This window comes from Paramacrobiotus metropolitanus, unplaced genomic scaffold, assembly GCF_019649055.1.
Source record: "Paramacrobiotus metropolitanus isolate TYO unplaced genomic scaffold, Prichtersi_v1.0 Parri_scaffold0000004, whole genome shotgun sequence".
In the NCBI taxonomy this organism is placed as follows: domain Eukaryota; kingdom Metazoa; phylum Tardigrada; class Eutardigrada; order Parachela; family Macrobiotidae; genus Paramacrobiotus; species Paramacrobiotus metropolitanus.
The window spans coordinates 422,395-441,601 of record NW_026570224.1 but is presented as its reverse complement, the minus strand read 5'-3'; the positions used below and the strand labels follow the sequence as shown (position 1 = coordinate 441,601).

The 19,207-nt window shown below is 40.2% G+C and overlaps 8 protein-coding genes across 9 annotated transcripts; 4 read left to right on the top strand and 4 right to left on the bottom strand.

Annotated features, from left to right (window-relative positions):
* Positions 1–33: 33 nt before the first annotated feature.
* On the bottom strand, positions 34–1,935 carry LOC129602863 (uncharacterized). Its single transcript, XM_055502033.1, has 3 exons — positions 1,329–1,935; positions 822–1,221; positions 34–527 (listed from the first exon to the last, which is right to left on the bottom strand). The coding sequence occupies exons 1-3, from the start codon at positions 1,471–1,473 to the stop codon at positions 326–328; spliced, it is 747 nt and encodes a 248-aa protein (XP_055358008.1). The 5' UTR covers positions 1,474–1,935; the 3' UTR covers positions 34–325.
* A 1,569-nt stretch (positions 1,936–3,504) lies between these two features.
* LOC129602861 (protein SHQ1 homolog) lies at positions 3,505–6,159 on the top strand. Its single transcript, XM_055502030.1, has 7 exons — positions 3,505–3,672; positions 3,787–3,888; positions 4,025–4,092; positions 4,187–4,248; positions 4,303–4,723; positions 4,790–5,042; positions 5,308–6,159. Exons 2-7 carry the CDS (start codon positions 3,814–3,816, stop codon positions 5,818–5,820), a joined length of 1,392 nt encoding a protein of 463 aa, XP_055358005.1. The 5' UTR covers positions 3,505–3,672; positions 3,787–3,813; the 3' UTR covers positions 5,821–6,159.
* A 219-nt stretch (positions 6,160–6,378) lies between these two features.
* On the top strand, positions 6,379–8,401 carry LOC129602866 (DNA-directed RNA polymerases I, II, and III subunit RPABC2-like). The gene is made up of 2 exons (XM_055502036.1): positions 6,379–6,653; positions 7,753–8,401. Exons 1-2 carry the CDS (start codon positions 6,543–6,545, stop codon positions 8,029–8,031), a joined length of 390 nt encoding a protein of 129 aa, XP_055358011.1. The 5' UTR covers positions 6,379–6,542; the 3' UTR covers positions 8,032–8,401.
* A 164-nt stretch (positions 8,402–8,565) lies between these two features.
* Positions 8,566–9,954, bottom strand: LOC129602864 (uncharacterized). Its single transcript, XM_055502034.1, has one exon. It carries the CDS (start codon positions 9,588–9,590, stop codon positions 8,880–8,882), a length of 711 nt encoding a protein of 236 aa, XP_055358009.1. The 5' UTR covers positions 9,591–9,954; the 3' UTR covers positions 8,566–8,879.
* A 494-nt stretch (positions 9,955–10,448) lies between these two features.
* Positions 10,449–12,754, top strand: LOC129602865 (uncharacterized). Of its 2 annotated transcripts, none has more exons than XR_008692449.1 (3): positions 10,449–10,781; positions 10,842–11,192; positions 12,355–12,754. XR_008692449.1 is itself a non-coding variant. In XM_055502035.1 (3 exons), exons 1-3 carry the CDS (start codon positions 10,757–10,759, stop codon positions 12,439–12,441), a joined length of 447 nt encoding a protein of 148 aa, XP_055358010.1. In that variant the 5' UTR covers positions 10,450–10,756; the 3' UTR covers positions 12,442–12,754. The 2 variants fall into 2 exon arrangements, 1 of the variants encoding a protein (XP_055358010.1); XM_055502035.1 differs by having other exon boundaries at positions 10,450–10,781; positions 10,858–11,192.
* On the bottom strand, positions 10,613–14,418 carry LOC129602862 (uncharacterized). The gene is made up of 3 exons (XM_055502032.1): positions 13,897–14,418; positions 13,017–13,645; positions 10,613–11,209 (listed from the first exon to the last, which is right to left on the bottom strand). The coding sequence occupies exons 1-2, from the start codon at positions 14,234–14,236 to the stop codon at positions 13,032–13,034; spliced, it is 954 nt and encodes a 317-aa protein (XP_055358007.1). The 5' UTR covers positions 14,237–14,418; the 3' UTR covers positions 10,613–11,209; positions 13,017–13,031.
* A 226-nt stretch (positions 14,419–14,644) lies between these two features.
* On the top strand, positions 14,645–17,292 carry LOC129599342 (nuclear receptor-binding factor 2-like). The gene is made up of 3 exons (XM_055497562.1): positions 14,645–14,952; positions 15,951–16,035; positions 16,137–17,292. Exons 1-3 carry the CDS (start codon positions 14,917–14,919, stop codon positions 16,853–16,855), a joined length of 840 nt encoding a protein of 279 aa, XP_055353537.1. The 5' UTR covers positions 14,645–14,916; the 3' UTR covers positions 16,856–17,292.
* LOC129599334 (26S proteasome non-ATPase regulatory subunit 7-like) lies at positions 17,277–19,157 on the bottom strand. The gene is made up of 5 exons (XM_055497549.1): positions 18,831–19,157; positions 18,665–18,757; positions 18,499–18,596; positions 17,995–18,167; positions 17,277–17,912 (listed from the first exon to the last, which is right to left on the bottom strand). The coding sequence occupies exons 1-5, from the start codon at positions 19,012–19,014 to the stop codon at positions 17,474–17,476; spliced, it is 987 nt and encodes a 328-aa protein (XP_055353524.1). The 5' UTR covers positions 19,015–19,157; the 3' UTR covers positions 17,277–17,473.
* Positions 19,158–19,207: the final 50 nt, after the last annotated feature.

Below are 19,207 nucleotides of genomic sequence, written 5' to 3'. Positions count from 1 at the left end.
TAACAATTATAGTTAGAAGACGAAACTTATGCGTTGTTCGAATTGTGGTGGTTTTTTCTTATCGAAGAAAATGTACATCTAGTGCAACCGCTTCGATCAAAGACCCGGGATCAGCAATATATTACGGAACCATTCAACTTTTCTTCACAGTTACACATTCTTTATCGTATATTTTAATGTTTATTGTAACTACTCTGTATACGACAAATTAATGTGTTTGACAATTACTTATTGCTCAGCGAAGGTTTGACCAGCCGGAAGAATCAGAGTGTGAGCGGAGCTCTCTTATTAAAAAGCGTTTGAGCTCTGCATGCTTGAGCTTTATTCAAGTGGTATTCCGAGGAGTCTGTTCGCCTGCCATCTCCTCCGTCTGCACCGCTTCGTCGTAGGTCGGCGGTGGAATCTGGTCGTATCCCGGTGGACTGTCCATCTTCAGAGCATTTAACGCGTGCAACTCGGTCGGCAGTCCGATGGCCAGTCCTCGCGGATCGCGTACAATTCGATAATCAACTGTTGTGCGGATTATTCTGCAGTTCACAATAATGCGCATACGTTTAAGGTTAAATCCCGTTGTAATCTTCTATCAGTGCGCTGTAAAAACTTAAAAAGCATAATTTTTAACTGAATCAAACAAAAGAAACTGACCATGGTATTGAACGATAATCCTGTTAGGATCTACCAAAACTGCTCAAGATTGACTATTCTACTTATACATTGGAGTACGTAAAATATACTATGAAGCATAGTGTAAGCTGTGGGTTAAAAACATTTGTGTAAAATTGTATTTCCCCGATACGGGTGCGCCGGCAAGTGGTACTTACGGTCTTGTGTCTGTCAAATTCCGTCTAGACTGTGGTAATCCGTATCGTGAACATCCAATTAAATCACGTATGACCATAATTACGGCAACAAGTTCCAAAGATGTCAGTAAAGCGCCGATGCCGATTGCCGGTCCCAAGCCGGCCACTTCCGGTCCGTCGGCAATCCGTGATCCGGTAATTTTAGTATTTTTCCGCAAATGCGGAGAGGTTAGCAGTAGTGTTCCCTGCACCACGGTAGCCACACCCAGTGCCAGTCCACAGGACAGCATGCATATGTACAAACAGGGCACCAGACTGGGGTGTGCGGATGTTTTGGGCATTAGGAAATGTGTAAAACAGAACCCAATCAAACCTGTCAGGGTCATCCACGTGACGAAGTATAACGCAGTCGGAAGTTGCACTGTAAAGACGCAATACAAATATGCGTTCGATGCCTTTTGGAAATTAAAACTTGAGATCTTTGTAATATTGTGCATAACCCGTAATTTGTTATCCACATTTACTTACCATGTAGTACAACTGCAAACATTATGAAGAATATTGGTCCAAATAAAGTTTGTGTGAGGCTGATATCCCGAAACAATCGCTTCCGGCTCTCATTTCGTAAAATCACAGTCAAGGTTTCCGATATCGAGAAATTGTCGGAATTCATGGTATAGAATCCGGTAGCAATAGGATGGAAAAAAAATTTACTTTTGAAGTTATCTTATTTTACACATTATTAAGGGGGTTTGGGGATATATTACTATATTACGACAGCTGTTCGGAAAGGCGCCCGATGTTTCTGAATTTTACAACCAGTAAGGAACATTTGACAAGAAGGCTAAGAATTCTTGGCCGCATATATAAAAAACCCGCGGCAGATAAGAGATCGATAATTGGTGGAGCAGGAGAGATTAAACACCTCAGTATAAAACTGCATTAGCGCAAGACGGAACGGCTATTTTCTAGAGTAAGGACTACTAATGAAGATTTTTTTCTACCTGGCACTCGGACAAAAACCTTCCGTCAACAATGGCTTATGCTAAGCACCACGGTAGTGTGTAGCATGTATAAGTAGGCTGTAGACATTTTATTTGTTACTGCTACTGTAGTATTCTACCTGTCTATTGAGTACGCTGATTGCTTACGGCGCAAAAACTGTTCAACCATTATTGGCGTTATGGCCGGCATGATTTGAACGGAAGTTTGATGTTACTCACTCAAATGTTCAGTACGTATCACTTGCCTACATGCAAAACCGGTTCGTCAAGATTTTTCGTTTTTGGGGGAAATTTTTGTTACGGCTCTGGCAAGCCGACCGCATACGGCAGCAGCATATGCCATACAGTATGGTTAGTAACGTCAGTTGATTAGAATACATACCGTCGATACCGGTAAAAATCCTACAGTAATTTTTGGGACTGGAAATCAGTAAATGTGTGTAATGGTTGGAGTGTGCGGAATCGGATAGCATTAATAAATAACGGTGCACCTTGCAACGAAAATTTTAATTGACAAACAACATAATTTTTAACTTTTTTGACTTACTCTTGGCCCGTCTCTTGGGCATATAATATATAGGCATCCCGTTGCCAGTTGCGCTACTGTTGTATGTAGATTTCAGAAGTCAAGTAGTTAGTTATCATGACAATCCAAAACTTTTGTCCCATTTTTTTGCAGATAGAGCCACTACACATAGCAATATTGAATTACATAATTCTGCAGTGTTCGGAAATTTTGTAAAAATCCTGCTTGGAGAAGATCTATTGCATTTGCGAGTGTATTTTACAGCATAATAACAAAAGTCAAAGGGTGATTCCATACGAGTATGATGAACTTGACCATAGAAAACAGTTACGTTTTTGTTCACTACGGCACACAGTACGTGGTGGTCCACTGGTGAATGTGCCTAAATAAATAAAATAAGATACCTTTCGCTTTTTTTGTTTTAATTTGTTCTTTTTCGTGGGGTTTATTACACGTTTTGATACCGTAGAATTTTTTTTCGAAAGTTTTAAAGCCGGCACGAAGTCTGCAAAATCTACAGCGCACCGAGTCTGTACTCGTGTTGCACATAGTCAGTTCATGTACGTTTTATACTACGGTATAATTCAATGAACAGTACAGTAACTAGTGAACTAGCCGATAAACTATTGTACGAAATGCTTATGCAAAATTATTTCTTACTGTTTAAGGTCTGAATCATAACGAAAGCTTTCTGAATCAAGACAAGTTAAGACAAGTAAGTAGTACTAACTTGTAAGTACTAAAAAGAAAAAGATGGGAAGAGACCGGCATGTTGTACAGACTTCCGGTTCCTGCTGTGTGTTGAGCAGCTGCTGACCGCCAGGAGACTTTTAACTTTGTGCAGTTCGGCTTCTCACTGAACATTGAACAAATACTGTGTATGCATAAGTACAGTATAAAGTACAGTACCGTAGTACTGTACGAGGATGCACGCAGTCGAACCGACAGTAAATTTTTTCAGCGAGACCAACCGACAACCACGCTCACAAGTGGATTATTTTTTCACATAACGGCCACCCGTGGAAGGGAGGTGTCGTTTGCACTGTATGCGTGGTACAGGTGACAGCCATCCGTGGATGGTTGGCAGTCGCTTGCACTCATGTGCACGGTTGTCGGTTGGTCTCGCTGAAAAAATTTACTGTCGGTTTGACTGCGTGCATCCTCGTAGTCAAAGTCCTAACACAAAGGAGGATTACATAAGAGCAGTTCAAAGTCGAACATAATCGACCGTTTTTCAACATTTTTTAGCGCCAGATTAGGTTTCCTCTACGATTGCGCTTTCCTTTGAGATAGCAGTTCAATATTTTTGTGTTTTTGGATTGCACTCTGCCTGCAATCTAAGGTATCTGGATTTGAATGATTATTAAATATTATTGGTTGATATCTTACTGATGTGAAGTTTTTTGAAGAATTTATTATTTTATACAGTATTTCACAATTTTCTGTTGGTTGTCAGTTGTCTGGATTGGATGAAATCCTCCAAATGTTGACGCCGCGCTTCAAGATCTCCCAGAACGCAGAGAGTATACTGGTATCGATTCGGGCTCCATTTGCTAAGGTGAGTGATTGTGCAGTGTTTCGTTTTACTTATTCTTTTATCAGTTTTATGTGACTCGGCGCAAGACAACGCGAAACTGATTCGCAAAATGTACTGGAAGGAGCTCCGTTTCTCACGCATGCTTTTTGCGTTTTAGATCTCTGAAGCCGAGATCGAAGTCGTGGATAACGAACTCCAGTTCTATTCAAAACCATATCATCTGCGGTAAATCACCAAATACCGTGTTTGAAATACGCCATCGATCGTCACGCGCTCATTTTCTGCGGACTTCGAATTAACGAAGACGTTTTCTTTTTAGCTTGTACTTTCCGGGAGATGTCGCGGAAGATGGCGTGGCCACCGAGTACAGTGCAACTGACGGTAACGGAAATACTGAAGTGCGTTGCGTAGCAGTCTAACATTTCGCGATTGCAGGAATTTTCGAAATTCGCATCGCCAAGAAAGACCCGGGCGCACATTTTGCGGACTTGGATATGATTACAAAGCTCCTGACTCCGCGTGGAACGTGGAGAGTGCCGGTGCTTCCCGTGGAAATCAATGGAGACGCCAGTGTGGATGGCGACGTGGATTCCATTGCGGGCGCTGATCTCGATTGGCGATATCCACAGGAAATGCCTCCTGAAAACGACGACGGTGCTTCGGTGTCGGGGAAGACAGTGCGGCGACATCGCTACGGATTCGGCCTGCGCCGAACGGGAGTATTCTGCGAATTGAGCGATGAATTACGCATGATATTAGATTTGGAAAATGTGGATGATTTGTCACCGGATGAAATTACGCAGCAGCGCGAAGCACTGGAAGCGGATGATTTCTGCCACAATGATGAACATTATTTGTAATGGCCTGATTTGCCAGCAGTGGAAAAATGCTTAAGAATTTTTATTTCAAATTATGATTTCAGGTCAAATTTGTTCGATGAAGAAGAGCTCACTAAGATTGAGGAGATCTGCTGTTATCAGCCGTGGTGGACCACACTAGCGGGGAATGGCGAGCAGAAAGTGGATTTTGATGGAGAAGAAGTGGATGTTTTAAAAGAACTGCCCAGGCATGAGATAAAAGTTTCCCCCGATGTGGTTCCGATTGTGTGGGCTACTTTGGCCGAAATAATTTTTGCATATGCCTACGATCATCGAACGACAATGGGAAATTCAACGGTTAGTATTTGGTTAAAAATAAGTAAGTAGTTACAGGCCAAGATTGCGAATCCTTTTCTAAATCGCGCCTTTTTATTGATTGTGATTCGTCAAAAAATGCACTCAGCATTAAACATTGTTAGCATTGTTTATTATTATTAAGTAATACATGGTATCGTTATTTAGTTCAGATTTTAAAAAAATTATTCGAATTTTATTTGCCATTTGAAACTGTTAGTATTTTCTTGGAAGCCGTAATTGACTGCTTTTAAAATTCTGCTTCTAGGTGGAATCTTCATGGACTGTAGCGAAACTATCACCGTCGCTATCGTGTACCGATCATTTCACCTCTGTCACCGCGGCGCTAAGAGCATGTATCCGGCGCAGCTTGTGTTATCCGTTGTATCGCAACTGGAATTTATCTCAAACTGTAATTCGTGACGTAAAAAATATTGTTGCATTGGGAAGAAGTGCCATTTTGAAAACGCTGCTGCACGTTCGAGCCGCTTTCAGTTCCAGTCAAGAAAACCGTTACATTCTTAATGACCTGTATATCATTGATTACTGTGTGTGGATCCAGAGTATTGGTGAAGGGTCGGAAGATTATCAACTGTTTCGCAATGAAGTGGCAGAGGTGCGTATTCAGAAGGACGACGTGGGACTGGATCTCGAAATCACCGAGGAAGCCGGTCGATTGGCGATGGAGGAACGAGGCGCAGCGAATGATGAGACAAGCGCGGATCTTCAGGAGCAAATTAAGAAGTTGGCTCTTTTGGATTCTGATGATGACGAGGACTGAACTGGAGTTTTGTTCCTTCGAATTTGAAATATACTGAGTCGTACATAGCATTAACTGATCTGGATGTAATTCCGATATTCTTCCTTTTAAAATCGTTCCTGCCGGTTAACTTTTGTAGTACAGATGCATATGTACAGATACTGGACTGCACTTACTTACAAAGTATATAATAATAATATTCTCGAATAGGACTTTCCTGTGCTAAGAGGCGCTGAAAGCGTGCTGTTGACACTGCTGCCAAAGATATTAATTGGATTTTTGTGAAAAGTGAAGCGATTGTATAGATTTTAAAAGCACAAATGTATGTACCATGCCCCATGGGTCTGAAAATTAAGTGCAATAAAATGAATAAATTATAAAAACAAGCGTTCGGTCGATTACTTACTGTGCTACGAGTCCACCCTGTGGATGGTGTGCGGTTGGTCAAATTTTACAAAGTAACTTTTGACCGCACCGATTTGATCATTACGTTGTTTTTGGCAATTGTACCGCTTTAGGCTGCATTTAGCAGCACAATCACATCGCTAGATTCGGCCATTCGGGAATCGCTATTCGCTACTGCACTGGTTCATACTGTATTTTCATAGCTTAAAAAATAATGAGTTGAAACAGAAACATTAGTTTAAAACTGGTTAAATTTGAAGCTTCCGAATTGCAGAAAACTGCTTTGTGAGTGGATACTGTTCTAATTCTTTTAGGCGGCCATTTAGCATCAGGTCATAATGGATGACGATTATGAGGGGGGAGATGATTTCGCGGCAGATGACTTCGAGCCTCAAGAAGAAGAGGAGCCGCTGGAACCACAGCAAGACGAGGATCAGGAACCCATTGAGGTGAATCAATTTTCTAGACTCCTCTTGTAAACTATTAGGGTCGATGATAACTGATAAGCTGTATGGTATATAAGTAATACGAAAGAGTTGGTAGTTCGTGAAATCACTCCCTTGATTATAAAGAGACGAACTCCTTTCATGACAACCTTGATTGGAGTCAGTTTCTTTTGCTGGATTCTGGACTGCGCTAGACATTTGTGGAACTCACCAGTTACGGATTTATAAAGCATGAATTTTCAAATTAATAGAAAACATTTCTAGCTTACATCTGATCCTTACATCTTGTTTACTATTACTTCCTAATATTAAAGACATTTGAAGGCTGGATATTCTTTTTCGTTTTCATCAAGGTGTGCATCCCTGATCGTCGTTATGTGTTACTTACTTTATACTTTAAAGTGTAAGCTGTGAAGTGTAAACAGTAAACTGTTCAGTTATGATTTTCCATTATTCAGTTAAATGGTTCAGTCATTACGTTGGGTTACTGAATCACACATTTTCGATTTCGGATTTTTTGATATAATTTACGCTGAGGTTTGGTTTGCGGTATTTTAACTGCTCTGTAAATTAGGTGCAAATGACAGTTTTAATTTGATGTGTTTTAATTTTTCGATGCAAGAGTTGTATCTGGTATCACCGCTCTCAGCCGTAATTTCTTGGTGTTTAAAGTTTATATTGAATCTCAAATTACCCAATAGTTACTGCAACGAAGCTACAAATAGTCACCAGTAAGTTTTTTTTTAACGTTGGTAAATAACAGATTTGAATATAGTAAATTGTGATGGTTAATTGTGAAATGGAATCTGCATTTTTTTGCTTACAGAATTGTTTTGCTTTCTGCATTTTTTTGCTTGCATTTTTTTGCTTTTTGCTTTTCTGTACCTCGTAATCGTCTATTGTAGGTACAGTACATACAGTAAATGGTGCAAGCTCAGGAATAAGTATCAGTTCGTAGTTTTAGCCGTAGGGGAATCAGATTTTTATTTTGTTTGTGAATACGGGTACTCTAAGTGTAAAAGAGGTAATTAACATTTAACAATGTGATGTACAGACAATTAAGCACGGCTCGAATAATAATTGTGTTGCTTCCGTCTGACAGGTGGTAACAAGTGGCGTGGTACATCCGACACCGAAAGACAAGCGCATCACGACTCCTTACATGACCAAATACGAACGTGCTCGTGTTTTGGGGACCCGTGCACTCCAGATTGCCATGAATGCGCCGATTATGGTTGAAATTAAAAACGAGACCGACCCCCTCGAGATTGCCAAGAAAGAACTGAAAGCCGGAAAAATCCCCATGATTGTGCGACGCTATTTACCTGACGGCACTTTCGAGGACTGGAGTGTAGAGGAGTTAATTGTGTCCGATAATTGATCGGTAGGATGCCTGGCGGGCTACATGGATGGATGGGATGTTGTTTGATTGACGGTGCTGTTACTGAAATGGGTTTTTATATGGATAGACTCCCTGAGCCCTCTTATCCGCGTTGCCACTGGATCGATTAATGATTTTTTGCGCTTCTCTTTCACTCTGTGTATTCTCTCTTGTTTGTATTATTCTCAATATTTGAGGCCGCACCTGTCGGATAATGAAAATTTCCGTGCGCTAAACCGTGCGCATATGCTTAAAGAGAAGGGGGTTTATTACGTTTCTAGTTTCTGCTTTGGAAATATGGTCATCAGATGGTTGTTTGAAATTAAAATCAATATATGGAAAATTATACTTTCCAGAACCGTATGTTCTGTGCAAGGCTTTAAACGAACTAAAATTAAAGTTGCAGTACAGAGTGCGGATAAGCGCAATAACTATAAGGCATTTGCTTAATATCAAATTCATAAAATTTATTTAACAAAACTGACGATGTTGAGTTCGATTTTGCAATATCCGAAAAGGCTTCCAGTCAACACGCAACCCGAGCCAGCTTTTAATCTCGAATTTCTCAGGCTATGATCAGCTGTTCCAGGCTGTAGCATATACGAGTACTTCTAAAGAATCGTAAAATCAAACGATCTATGGAGTAAAATTTAAAACTTGGCAAATGAAAGATTCATATGACACGCGCAAAAACCAAAATTTCCGAAGCTAAATAACTTTCCAGAGTCAAATTCGTCATTACTGGCCCTCTGCACCGTACCTGAGACTAAAGAAATACAACGCTAATATATCGCAGACCCGAAGGAAACATATTACATAGCTGCCACAAAACAAAACCGGCGAACGTCTTAGAGAGCACTGTTCTCCTTCATGACTTTGGTGATGACGTCCTTCAGCTCCGAGTAGGCCTTATCCAAATCATCATTGATAATGGTATAATCAAAAGTTCCCGGAGTTTCGCCAAACTTCAGCTCGGCAGTGGCGGCATTCAGTCGCTTCTGCACCGCTTCTTCACTCTCCGTTCCGCGGCCGCGCAATCGCTTCTCTAATTCCTGCACATTCGGAGGCTTAATAAAAATGCACACTGCATTTAAATCCGTCTGCTTGACGTTGCGCACGCCTTGCATGTCAATATCCAACAGGCACAGTTTGCCCTGCTGCAGAACATTCAATACCGCGCGTTTGCTGGTACCGTACCGGTTCCCAGAAAACGTGGCATGCTCCACGAAGGCATTATCCTGGATGAGTTGCTCAAAAACTTCCGGAGAGACATAATGATAATGAACACCCTCCTGTTCGCCTTCGCGCGGCTTACGCGTGGTGTGGGAGACGGAGAAGCCGATTTTGTCTTTGCCGATGTCGTCCATCAAGCGCTTGATCAGCGTGGATTTTCCACAACCACTGGGTCCGGCCAGGACCACCGGACGCGGAGCTTTTTTCGTGGCACTCATCGTGGCGAAAGAGGAGGCTGAAAAAAAGGCTGCAACGATCTGACGGTGCACGGAGCTACTGACAACTGAGCCCAGACGCGAAACACATGGAATGCAGCTGTGCAACATGGGCTGCCTGTGTGTGTACTGATGCTATGCAACACAGCCGGGGAAAGTGCGATGAATGGGCTTCCTGTCCCTTTGATGGGCAACGGAAATCATAGATCGAATTATTGGAAAAAAGATGATGGCCAGGTAGGTACGGTGTATTTGCGGGAAACAGCAATAATTAATGGGATGAAGGATAACAGGCGGCAGTGAGTACTTATGCAAAGGCACATAATAAGAGCTGAGCGCCGGATTGAGCGCAGAATGTAATTTTCAACCATCGCCGGCTGTGGGCGCGGCGGAAATGCGTGATGAATCCTGGGCAGCGTCAATCAGGTGATCTCACAGTCAGATCGTACTCTCGGATGTCTGGATTTCTATTTATTATATATATATATGCATAACCTGTACAAAATAGGATTGTTTTCATTTTTCATAATTTCAGAATGAAATTCGTCGTTTGTAGTTAGCATTTACGTTAGTAGATATGAATCGGAAGCATGTCGAAATGGAGCGCGTTTCGTAAAGTACAGACTGCACACGGTATATAGCACTTACCCCCACTTAAATTCTTTTTTATCTATTTACATCTATAGAAAATCGTCTTGTTCTCCTTACAAGATACGTATATTATAATTTCGTATATTATAATTCGTATATTCTTATTTATTATTATTCTTCTCGTATATTATAATTTATAATTATTTGATATCTATCAGAAATGTGAACTGTTTGCCTGTTTACAGTGTCCACAAAAAAACATGGTAACGATACTAATATACTAATGATACTAATAATTTAATCGATACTAATAATTTCGGCTAACGATCAATTACGGATTTGTCCATTTTGAAACAAACACCCGCAAGCTAAAAGCTTTTTGTCAGTGGATTAGACCGTACTGCTGTAACATATTGTACCAACTGGCGATTGTAGACAGCTTTTAAGTGCACTAAAAAGGTGCAATACAATTTTTAGTAAGTACTTACAATACAGAAACATCTAATGTATACCGGAGTTTAGTAACTTTTCCTATTATTATTAACATTATTACGGAGGTATCCAGTAGAATATAATCGAGTGTATTTTGCACATCAGTTTTTATGTACTACATACAATTCCTGGGTTTTTCGAAAAGATACGGTACACGTTTTCGCCAACAGCTGAAAGAAACGTAACTTGTCGCAATGCCCCAAAAGCCACAAGTGTCAGGTGAGCAGTTTATGACTAGCAATACAGTTCAATGAAAGCATTGTGCAAATGGATTTCCAGGATGTGATCTCTGCAGTAATAAAACCGAACGGTAATTCCTGTGAATCGTCTCCACGAGTTAACAGTCTCCATCCGGGAAGCACACTAACGTTTGGACAAATTTTACATTCCCCCGGTGGATCAGTCGAACTATCAATAGACAAAGATGGGAATCTGGCTGTTTATCGGACCATCGATCGCGTGCAATTATGGACTTCTGGTACAGAGGGAAAATTTACCCCAGGAATCCATGCTATCCTGTTCTCGAACGGGAACTTCGTTCTAAGAGCAGAAAGTGGACATGTCTGGTGGCATTCGGGAACGCGGAATTTGAAAGATCCTTGGTTGACGGTGCAGGACACCGGTTTTATGGTGCGTGCGCGTGACACCTGCAGACATCATTTTAGTCATACCCACAAATCAAAACATTTGGTGCATAATTCTTAACTGTGTAAAATCTTGCGTACTCGTACCAAAGCAGACAAATGGATTAACAAAACTCAATTAAGTACAGCAGAAGTACAGAAACCTTGTTCTCCTTACAAGATATATTATAATTTATAATTATTTGATATCTATCGGAAATCTGAACTGTGAAAACAAGTCAATGTAAAAATTAGCGTAACGCAGAAACAAGTCAGCGTTAAAAATAAATTCGATACAATTCGATCCAATACTATTTTTACCTAACTGTAAGTACTGTACTCGTATATCATTCCTAGCCCAAAACTTAATAATCAATTAACAGTAAGAAGTGAACTGAAAAAAGAAAAAAGAGCTCGTTTCATTCAACTGTCTGTGGTCATCTTCGCGAACCTCCTGGCTGGTGAATCTTCCGAGCTCTATGGACTGGCGAATGGGACGTGGAAGTCTGGAGCGGGATTTTCTGCTTGTTGCGCACGATGTGATCTGGGGTTATTAATTCAACGCTTTGCGTTTCGACCGCTAACCAGTGACCTAGTTTGTGCAACATGTGGGGAATCTGTCTTTTAGACTGCTGCTTATCTCGTTTGTCATGTTTTCAGGATTGGTAGATTTGCTGTCTGCGAATTTTTTGTTGAAAACCTGTATTCCATTTGGTTAATCATTAAATGTCATACCCCAGACTGAAATAAGGAATAATCTTTAATTAACATGGGCGCTGCGTATCAGACTTTACAAGTAAGGCTAGAGCCATCAAAAGCAGTTGCGAAAAATATGCTTCGGAAATGCCTATTTCAAATCTTAATAATGTAAAAATACCTACAGTACCAGCAAAATAAATAAAATAAACAAATAATGTAATATCATTTTGCAAGTCGCAACTGACGCTGCGCAATCAAATATAATACTTGGTCTAATAGTAACACTTTATAGCCTAACAATTATGAGATATAATAGCCTAACTTATTGTATCTGCTCCAGAATTTCTGCCAAATTACTGCAACTACCGCGATGGCAAAAAAATCCTGTGCTAACAACTCGGCAGAATTCTTTCACAGAAAATGCCCAGCTTGTCTAATGCATTTTGTCATTATTCTTCAAATCTTTGCAGGTTATTCACGATGGCTGTGATCCCGTACCAAAGTGGACAACCGAAACCCATAACGGGATAAAAACCCATATGAACAAACCAGTCTAAAATGCCTCAATCAAGATAAGCCCCATTAATAGCAAGAATAAAGGCAGAATGAATTGTTTAAATGAAAACGATCCATAATAATTATTATACTGTACAATTCCTCAGTTACCGAAGGGCCATGAGTATCGAATTCTTCAGAAACATTATTAAGCTATAAATTTAACTTACATTATTGAACTACAAATTTTATAGCAAGCACTTATACTAAACGCTTATAGCGCTTACGCTTGTATTTACTGGTCTACAGTTTACACACAGTGTTTAAAACGAAATTAACTAGTACTAAATACCATACACTCGTATTAACACAAAATATTAATGCCAATTTACAGTACTTGCTAGTACATTTTGCGCAACAGTGTCGCTTTTCACCACAAACCGTTTATACCACAAACGGCATTATAAGAGCGAATCACATACTAAGAGTACAAAATTAATTTGATACTCGTACTTATGGTGACAGCCTGACACTAATTTCCGGAATACTACGAGTACAACAAAAGAGTCGATTACAAAGCTTTCTCTCTCGTATGAAAACCTATAAAACTGATTTCACGCATATCACCCACATTTACCTCGACAAAAACATTCTAATATCCGGAATGATGGGGCGTCCGATCAACAAGAAAGTCGGCAAGAGCAGTTTCCGTTTCGTCCAAGAGAGGGTATAATTTTTCCGATGCATCAAGCACTCGTGGGAAATCTTTCTGTTGAATAGCCAAGACAAAATCTTTCATCCTCAGCAAACCCACCAAATCGAGAAAACTGACATAACTGTGCCCGTCAACGGACGCTCTGGGATCTGTGAAGTACGAAAACATTAGGCTATGGTAGTGGGACATCTTTTTCGGAGTGGGTTCGGTAATGAGCAGCAGCAGAATCTGTCGTGTTTCGCATTTTTGTGCCAATTTATGGTAGTATCCTGGGAGTTTGCCAGGTGCTGTTTTCAGGAATCCAGCCAACACGCAGATCTCTTCGTATGTGTTCAGCGCATCGACAAGGCAGCTGGCCTGTATGTAGGCATCAGCCAGAGATCGCAGAATAACTAGGCGCTCACGAGTGCCGTTTTGCGCTTTATTAAGATCGAGGGCTTTCAGGAATGTTTGTATGGCATCGTGTGGACGCGCTAGTTTCAGCATCACTCTCGCCAGCTCCAGCAATGTAGTTACGGCTAAATGGGTCGCTCCAAGGTTTTCATAAATATCTAAAAAACGCACAGGAGCTCAGTTAATTTGCATAGTTTTTAACTCAAAGAATTATACGCTTGTTAGCGAGAAATGTACCCAGTCATCATCCTCACCAAGCCATTTTACACTGAGCCATTTTACAGATTATGTGCAGGAGTTCAAAACGACTACTGTACAATTTTACTAGAACAAACATTTTAACTGCATCGTCTAGTTTCAAGAAACTGCATATTCAATCTCGAACACAGGCCTGATATTTACAATTTACCAGTAGCTTTATTAATGTTATCAATGGCGAAGTACAACGAATCCCAAGTTGTTGGTAAACTAAGCTTGTAGGTCTCCTTCTCTTCTTCCATATGAAGGCGAGCTGCGCGAACTAATGCTTCGGCTTCTGCCACTGGATTTTCTGCAGTACCCTCACAAGCAGCAACTCCTTCCGAACATGCCGCCGCAAAGATCCGCAGATCATCTGATTCCAATTGGCGTGATAAAGCATACAATTCAGCCGCTGCATCCGCGCATGCAGGTCGTTGCGATAAACGCTGTCGAATCTTTTCGGGAAGACCGAATTTTGTTATAGTCTCCGCTATCGATGACATGTCCATACTTATCAACGCAATCACTAGAAGTACTTATGAAATACCAAATCTGTGGTTTCCATAGTCTGAATCTAGCACGAAACTGCAAAACTAAAAAAAAATCTGTGGAATCTGGAAACCTCGAACGATGAAAAAATATGTACCCTCTGAAATAAAATGAAAACCATAAAATAATAAGTAGAAGTATAGTCTTGTATAGTCTATAGATATTCATATGACATTGTATGATACATACACTACTGTACTCGTAAAAACCAGTCATGAATCACTGTTGTACGGTATGTACAGTTCTCAGTCAGATGTTAGTGTTTTGATACCGCCACCCGCATGCTGCCTGCGGATAGCCACATCTCCTCCCATGGATTCAGTTACCTGAACTTTTCCAGCTGGACCAGCCTTGCTTTTATTTTACTTTTTAAAAATTTTTTAAAAGAAATAATCGTGAATTTAAATTGTTTTATAAAATTAAGAAGTGAAAGAAGGCTTTTATCAATATTTTATCCGTTTGGAACGCACAGTTGTAGATTCCTGGTACCAGATTATTTCTCAGAACGCTGTTACAGTAGAAGCGAAGTCAACTGTCGCACGATGACATGACAACGATGGAATTTGACGTTCTGGGTGCTGTTCTTTATGGACAAAACGACTGTGTCATGTTCACGATTTATGTTTGAGGATCTACTGGGATGATGGAAGAACTGGCTAGAGCACCTCTTAACAAGGTAGGCGCTAGGCAGCTTACTGGTTAAGTGGGGACTCTTGAAGATACAACATGTGACATGTATTAGCTGGAAGCCTGGAACCAGTGGAAAATTATAGTTTGGCGTTTGTAACGGTTTGTTTACGTAACCCTAATGGGCCTGTTAAACCAATGCTAACTGTACGTACGTAAGTTTATGATTTTTTTGTAAATTTTATGATAATAATTATCACAAGAGCACGGATTACGATATTAACAGTAACTACCGTAATAATTGTTGTGATTCTTTCAGGAGAATTAGCAGTTAATAGTTATGTTGTGTAAACACTAAACAAAATCGTATCCTTTTATGTGTTTATTGTGGCAGGATATGACGGCATCGTTTTATTTGTGTTGCACTGCTGCAAAAAACGTTTAAATAAGTTTTCACATTGCCTCTTACTGTATGATTTCGTGATAATCGTTTTTCAGTAGCTTGAATGTAAGGGGCATATCTTGAATACTATGATGTTATCCACGAATACTATGAATACTACTGCAGATACTGCGTTATTGCATAAAAAAATAAATAGCTGCTTTATAAGTTTTGCTCATGTGTTTAGCACTGTTTACTACTGTAGCACCGTTCCTTCTAGTTTTTCCTCAAATCTTCTTTAATGTAGAAATGTTAGAGTACAAGACATCTTAGGACAAACGACAGGAAGTCTATGGGTGCGACAGGGTTATTAATTTTATACTTTGTACTCTGTACAATACAATACTTTTCAGTTTACGTGTGACGTATATCGGAGTTTACGTCATACAGTCTTCGAACTTTCTTTAATAATTATAGATTAATGTATGATTACTGTTCTGGTAATGTAACCGTAAGGTATGGAAATTCGAAATTTGTTAGGTATATGTGTATAATTAAGTGAATTTCAAAATTTCTGTGAATTTTTTACATAGTTTTAGGTTACTGCTAATTAATTAATTAATTACTGCTAATTGTAAATTAATGTTGAATTGTGAATTTCTCAGGCGCATATCCTGGATCGAAGCGCTGAAACTTACGCCAGGAAGCAGCTATTTGAAAAGGCTATCCAGTGCAGAGAACAGGCAATTGGTGAGCCCGGTATTCTCATAGATACTTTGAAGTAGTTATCAAATCAGAACTCGTACTGGATAAGATCGTTAATTTGTCTTTATCTTGTTCTCGTTGTACAGAACACCTGTTGGCAGTCAAGACAAATCACTTGATGAATGAATCCGTAAGGTCACTGAATGACCAGATAGCCTCCCATCAACACCGGATTCGATTGTTAAAAGAAATGCACCAAAATAGTACCAAACGTGCGAGAGTGTCTTTATCGAAAGTGGACAGCAGTCCTGTGCGCACTTCAATTCCTGAAACGCCTTACGATACTGCGCCTCGAGGAAGTATTGATTCCAATATCTCTTCTGCGTTGGAATTGGCCATCCGAACAGAAATTTCTAAGGGGGATAAGCTCCTCGAAACTCTGGTGTCTCAGAAATCAGAAAACGATTTAGTACATGGGAAAAACGACGCGCTCATCACGTCGGCAATCAAATTGCCAAAACCCACAGAACAAGTCTTAGAAGAATTGCAGTTACATAATAGCCAGTTGAAAAACCTTGTATTTGGTTTGCTAGAGGAGGTAGAATCCTTGAAGGAAGAGAATGGACGATTGCGATTGACCATCACACAGTTGGAAGGTGTCAAGGATTCGACCGATATGCAGCGAAATGCTACGACAAGTCGTGCTGCTATTTCTGAGAAATCCAAATCGGTTGACACTACTTTTGCCACGGATTCCGTATCCGGTGAATTACCACCTCTGGAGCCGTTTGAAATGCCTCAAATCTCTGTTGGAGTTAAGCCGAGGATCAAGGTTGGTCCGAGAAAAAGCCGCACATCTGAGTGAATATTTCGTTACGCGGATATTGTTTGAGTATTAGCTATATATCAAATTTTAATCTAGACTTCTGCTTTTTTTCTTCCGGTTCCTGTAGTATTTTACTTTTGAGCTTAAATTTCTCCATTCAATGAATGTGTGAATCTATGTTAAAAATGTACATGACACTTGTAGATTTATAAATTTAAAGCTGATCAGATTTTATGCTTGTTTACTGAAGCATGTTTGATTTGATTTACGCTCGGTGCTTGGTTTTCATCGCTTACAGTTACAATTGTTGTTAGATTTAATTCAACCTGCTATATGATGATTGCTAATCGCCTACTGTATCACATAATCACATTCGACGTTTTAAACTACAGATATTGTAAGACGAACAATGCAGAGAAAAGCATAATGCCGGTTTCATTACTGAGAATGGGTACTGAGTCTATTGACTGTCAAATTTATTCAAGAAAATAACAAAAACCGCCTGGATTCAACAAGACGTATGTTTTTTCTAAAACTTCGCGAAGGCTTGACAGCGCTACTGAAACTGCGAAATCTGTATAAACGAGACGCGCACATCCATTTATATATAGCCAATGTAGATCAAAAAAGAAGCGCAGTTTACACAAAAGTTCATGCTTATTTTGTTGCCTTCTTTTCTTCCTCTTTCTTAACGTCCGTTACTTTTTCATCCTTGTCCTTCTCGGCTTTCTTGGCCACCAGATCGCTCTTCTCTTTGATTTTCTTCTCAACTTCCGATTTGTTGCGAAGTTTATTATCGATGAGGTTATGCATGGCTAGAATGGATCGCACCATCGTCGACAAGTAGATAACCATCAGCTGATCATTTGTTTTATTGGTCATAGCATCGGTGAAGGAAGGCGCATTGATGTTGGGCAGGAGGTTAAAGATATCTTGCAAATTGTTAATGATATCCGGTTTCAAGGGAAGCTCTTTATTCTGAACTTTCTGGAGATAAGAAACGATGCCTCCCAGTTGAGTTCGCAGGCCTTTCAATCCGGAAAGCTGGTTGGAAACCAGTTGAGAAAGGGAGCCAACAGTGGTGTCTTTAATATCACTATGGACAGCAAATTAAATTAGCGCTAAATTTACAACAAAACCAAAATTATTTCAGTGAGCTGATTGTGTACAAGGCGTACCGCAAAAGGTGCTCCACTCCGACCTCTTCAGCTTCTTCAGCGCCCATTTCGCTGGGAACATGCTCGAATGTTACGCGGACCGGAGTTCCATCATCCCGAATTTCCTCTACTGCGATGTACGCCTCAGCTGGCAATTCATTCTTTTTTGGACTGACTTCGATTATAACAAGCACCTAAAGCAAAAGTCAAATTTTTCGGTTCTAGCAACCGCAGATATCCACAATCCGCCGTTTAACATAATCGATAACAGTTCTATTTCGCGAGCACTGACTAAAAGCAATATGTACGAATCGCACATATTGTGAAAATTGTAAAATTAATTTTAGTATAGTGTACACTGTACAGCTACAGCGGGCACTACGTTGGCAGCAGGAAGCTACTGTACCCATCTATCACAAGATAAGATATATTCACGACTCTCTCAGAACAGTTTGTTAATTTTTTTGCAAAACACGGTACCGAACAACGGTGACAAGCGGAGAACCAACTATTATCCTCACATACCGAATTCTGATTGTACTTGCGGATGAGCTCGTTAATTTCCAGATCATTAGAATTAAGCTTCGGACCAGTGTGGTACCACCCGACGATCTTCTCTCTGGCTAAAAACATGGGAACATAATTATTATGGCATGCAGTGAATCTTTAGTGAACAGTGAATTCTACTAACCATTAACTTTCTTGAACATAGTGTACATGTTCTCAAGGTATTCATGATCCAAGAACCAAACGGATTTATTCTTCTCGTCTTCGTCGAACGGTACTACAACGAAAGTCAACAGAGTTTAGTTACAGTACTTTTCAATGAGCAGACATTTGAAGCGGCCAATCATTACCTGCGAAGCTATTGGAAACATCCAGCTCTCCCGTCGTATGGTTCAAACTTCCCAGGAGAAGACCAACAACTCTGCGAGCGTTTCCCACATTTTTCATACGATTAAAATGATCAACCACACTTAAAAGAACCAAAGGATGGACAACTACGCGTTTCACGACAATTTCACCGGTGTGAACAGGCATGGTTCAGGTAATAGTTTTCTCAATAATTTCGGCCACAGGAACGGAAGCCGTAAAAAATCTTGACGTGTGGAGAATCTATGTAGTCTGGAATCTGGTAAATCACATAATAATTCAAAATGTCATCTTTGATCCGCGACGTCGAAGCAAGAAATGCACAATCATCGGCACAATTAAGGATTGTGTGCGATTCGCT

What these genes read in the sequence shown, in the direction of transcription:
- LOC129602863 (XM_055502033.1), bottom strand. Translation starts at nt 1,473, where the DNA reads ATGAATTCCGACAATTTCTCGATATCGGAAACCTTGACTGTGATTTTA. An exon ending in GTTTGCAGTTGTACTACATG is followed by an intron (nt 1,222 to 1,328) that starts GTAAGTAAATGT and finishes GCGTCTTTACAG; the next exon opens with TGCAACTTCCGACTGCGTTA. An exon ending in AATTTGACAGACACAAGACC is followed by an intron (nt 528 to 821) that starts GTAAGTACCACT and finishes TGTGAACTGCAG; the next exon opens with AATAATCCGCACAACAGTTG.
- LOC129602861 (XM_055502030.1), top strand. Translation starts at nt 3,814, where the DNA reads ATGTTGACGCCGCGCTTCAAGATCTCCCAGAACGCAGAGAGTATACTG. An exon ending in TCAAAACCATATCATCTGCG is followed by an intron (nt 4,093 to 4,186) that starts GTAAATCACCAA and finishes TTTTCTTTTTAG; the next exon opens with CTTGTACTTTCCGGGAGATG. An exon ending in CACAATGATGAACATTATTT is followed by an intron (nt 4,724 to 4,789) that starts GTAATGGCCTGA and finishes TTATGATTTCAG; the next exon opens with GTCAAATTTGTTCGATGAAG.
- LOC129602866 (XM_055502036.1), top strand. Translation starts at nt 6,543, where the DNA reads ATGGATGACGATTATGAGGGGGGAGATGATTTCGCGGCAGATGACTTC. An exon ending in AGGATCAGGAACCCATTGAG is followed by an intron (nt 6,654 to 7,752) that starts GTGAATCAATTT and finishes TCCGTCTGACAG; the next exon opens with GTGGTAACAAGTGGCGTGGT.
- LOC129602864 (XM_055502034.1), bottom strand. Translation starts at nt 9,590, where the DNA reads ATGTTGCACAGCTGCATTCCATGTGTTTCGCGTCTGGGCTCAGTTGTC.
- LOC129602865 (XM_055502035.1), top strand. Translation starts at nt 10,757, where the DNA reads ATGCCCCAAAAGCCACAAGTGTCAG. An exon ending in CCAAAAGCCACAAGTGTCAG is followed by an intron (nt 10,782 to 10,857) that starts GTGAGCAGTTTA and finishes TGATCTCTGCAG; the next exon opens with TAATAAAACCGAACGGTAAT. An exon ending in TGCAGGACACCGGTTTTATG is followed by an intron (nt 11,193 to 12,354) that starts GTGCGTGCGCGT and finishes AAATCTTTGCAG; the next exon opens with GTTATTCACGATGGCTGTGA.
- LOC129602862 (XM_055502032.1), bottom strand. Translation starts at nt 14,236, where the DNA reads ATGGACATGTCATCGATAGCGGAGACTATAACAAAATTCGGTCTTCCC. An exon ending in TAACATTAATAAAGCTACTG is followed by an intron (nt 13,646 to 13,896) that starts GTAAATTGTAAA and finishes TGCGTTTTTTAG; the next exon opens with ATATTTATGAAAACCTTGGA.
- LOC129599342 (XM_055497562.1), top strand. Translation starts at nt 14,917, where the DNA reads ATGATGGAAGAACTGGCTAGAGCACCTCTTAACAAG. An exon ending in CTAGAGCACCTCTTAACAAG is followed by an intron (nt 14,953 to 15,950) that starts GTAGGCGCTAGG and finishes TGAATTTCTCAG; the next exon opens with GCGCATATCCTGGATCGAAG. An exon ending in GTGCAGAGAACAGGCAATTG is followed by an intron (nt 16,036 to 16,136) that starts GTGAGCCCGGTA and finishes CTCGTTGTACAG; the next exon opens with AACACCTGTTGGCAGTCAAG.
- LOC129599334 (XM_055497549.1), bottom strand. Translation starts at nt 19,014, where the DNA reads ATGCCTGTTCACACCGGTGAAATTGTCGTGAAACGCGTAGTTGTCCAT. An exon ending in TGTTTCCAATAGCTTCGCAG is followed by an intron (nt 18,758 to 18,830) that starts GTAATGATTGGC and finishes CTTTCGTTGTAG; the next exon opens with TACCGTTCGACGAAGACGAG. An exon ending in TATGTTCAAGAAAGTTAATG is followed by an intron (nt 18,597 to 18,664) that starts GTTAGTAGAATT and finishes CCATGTTTTTAG; the next exon opens with CCAGAGAGAAGATCGTCGGG.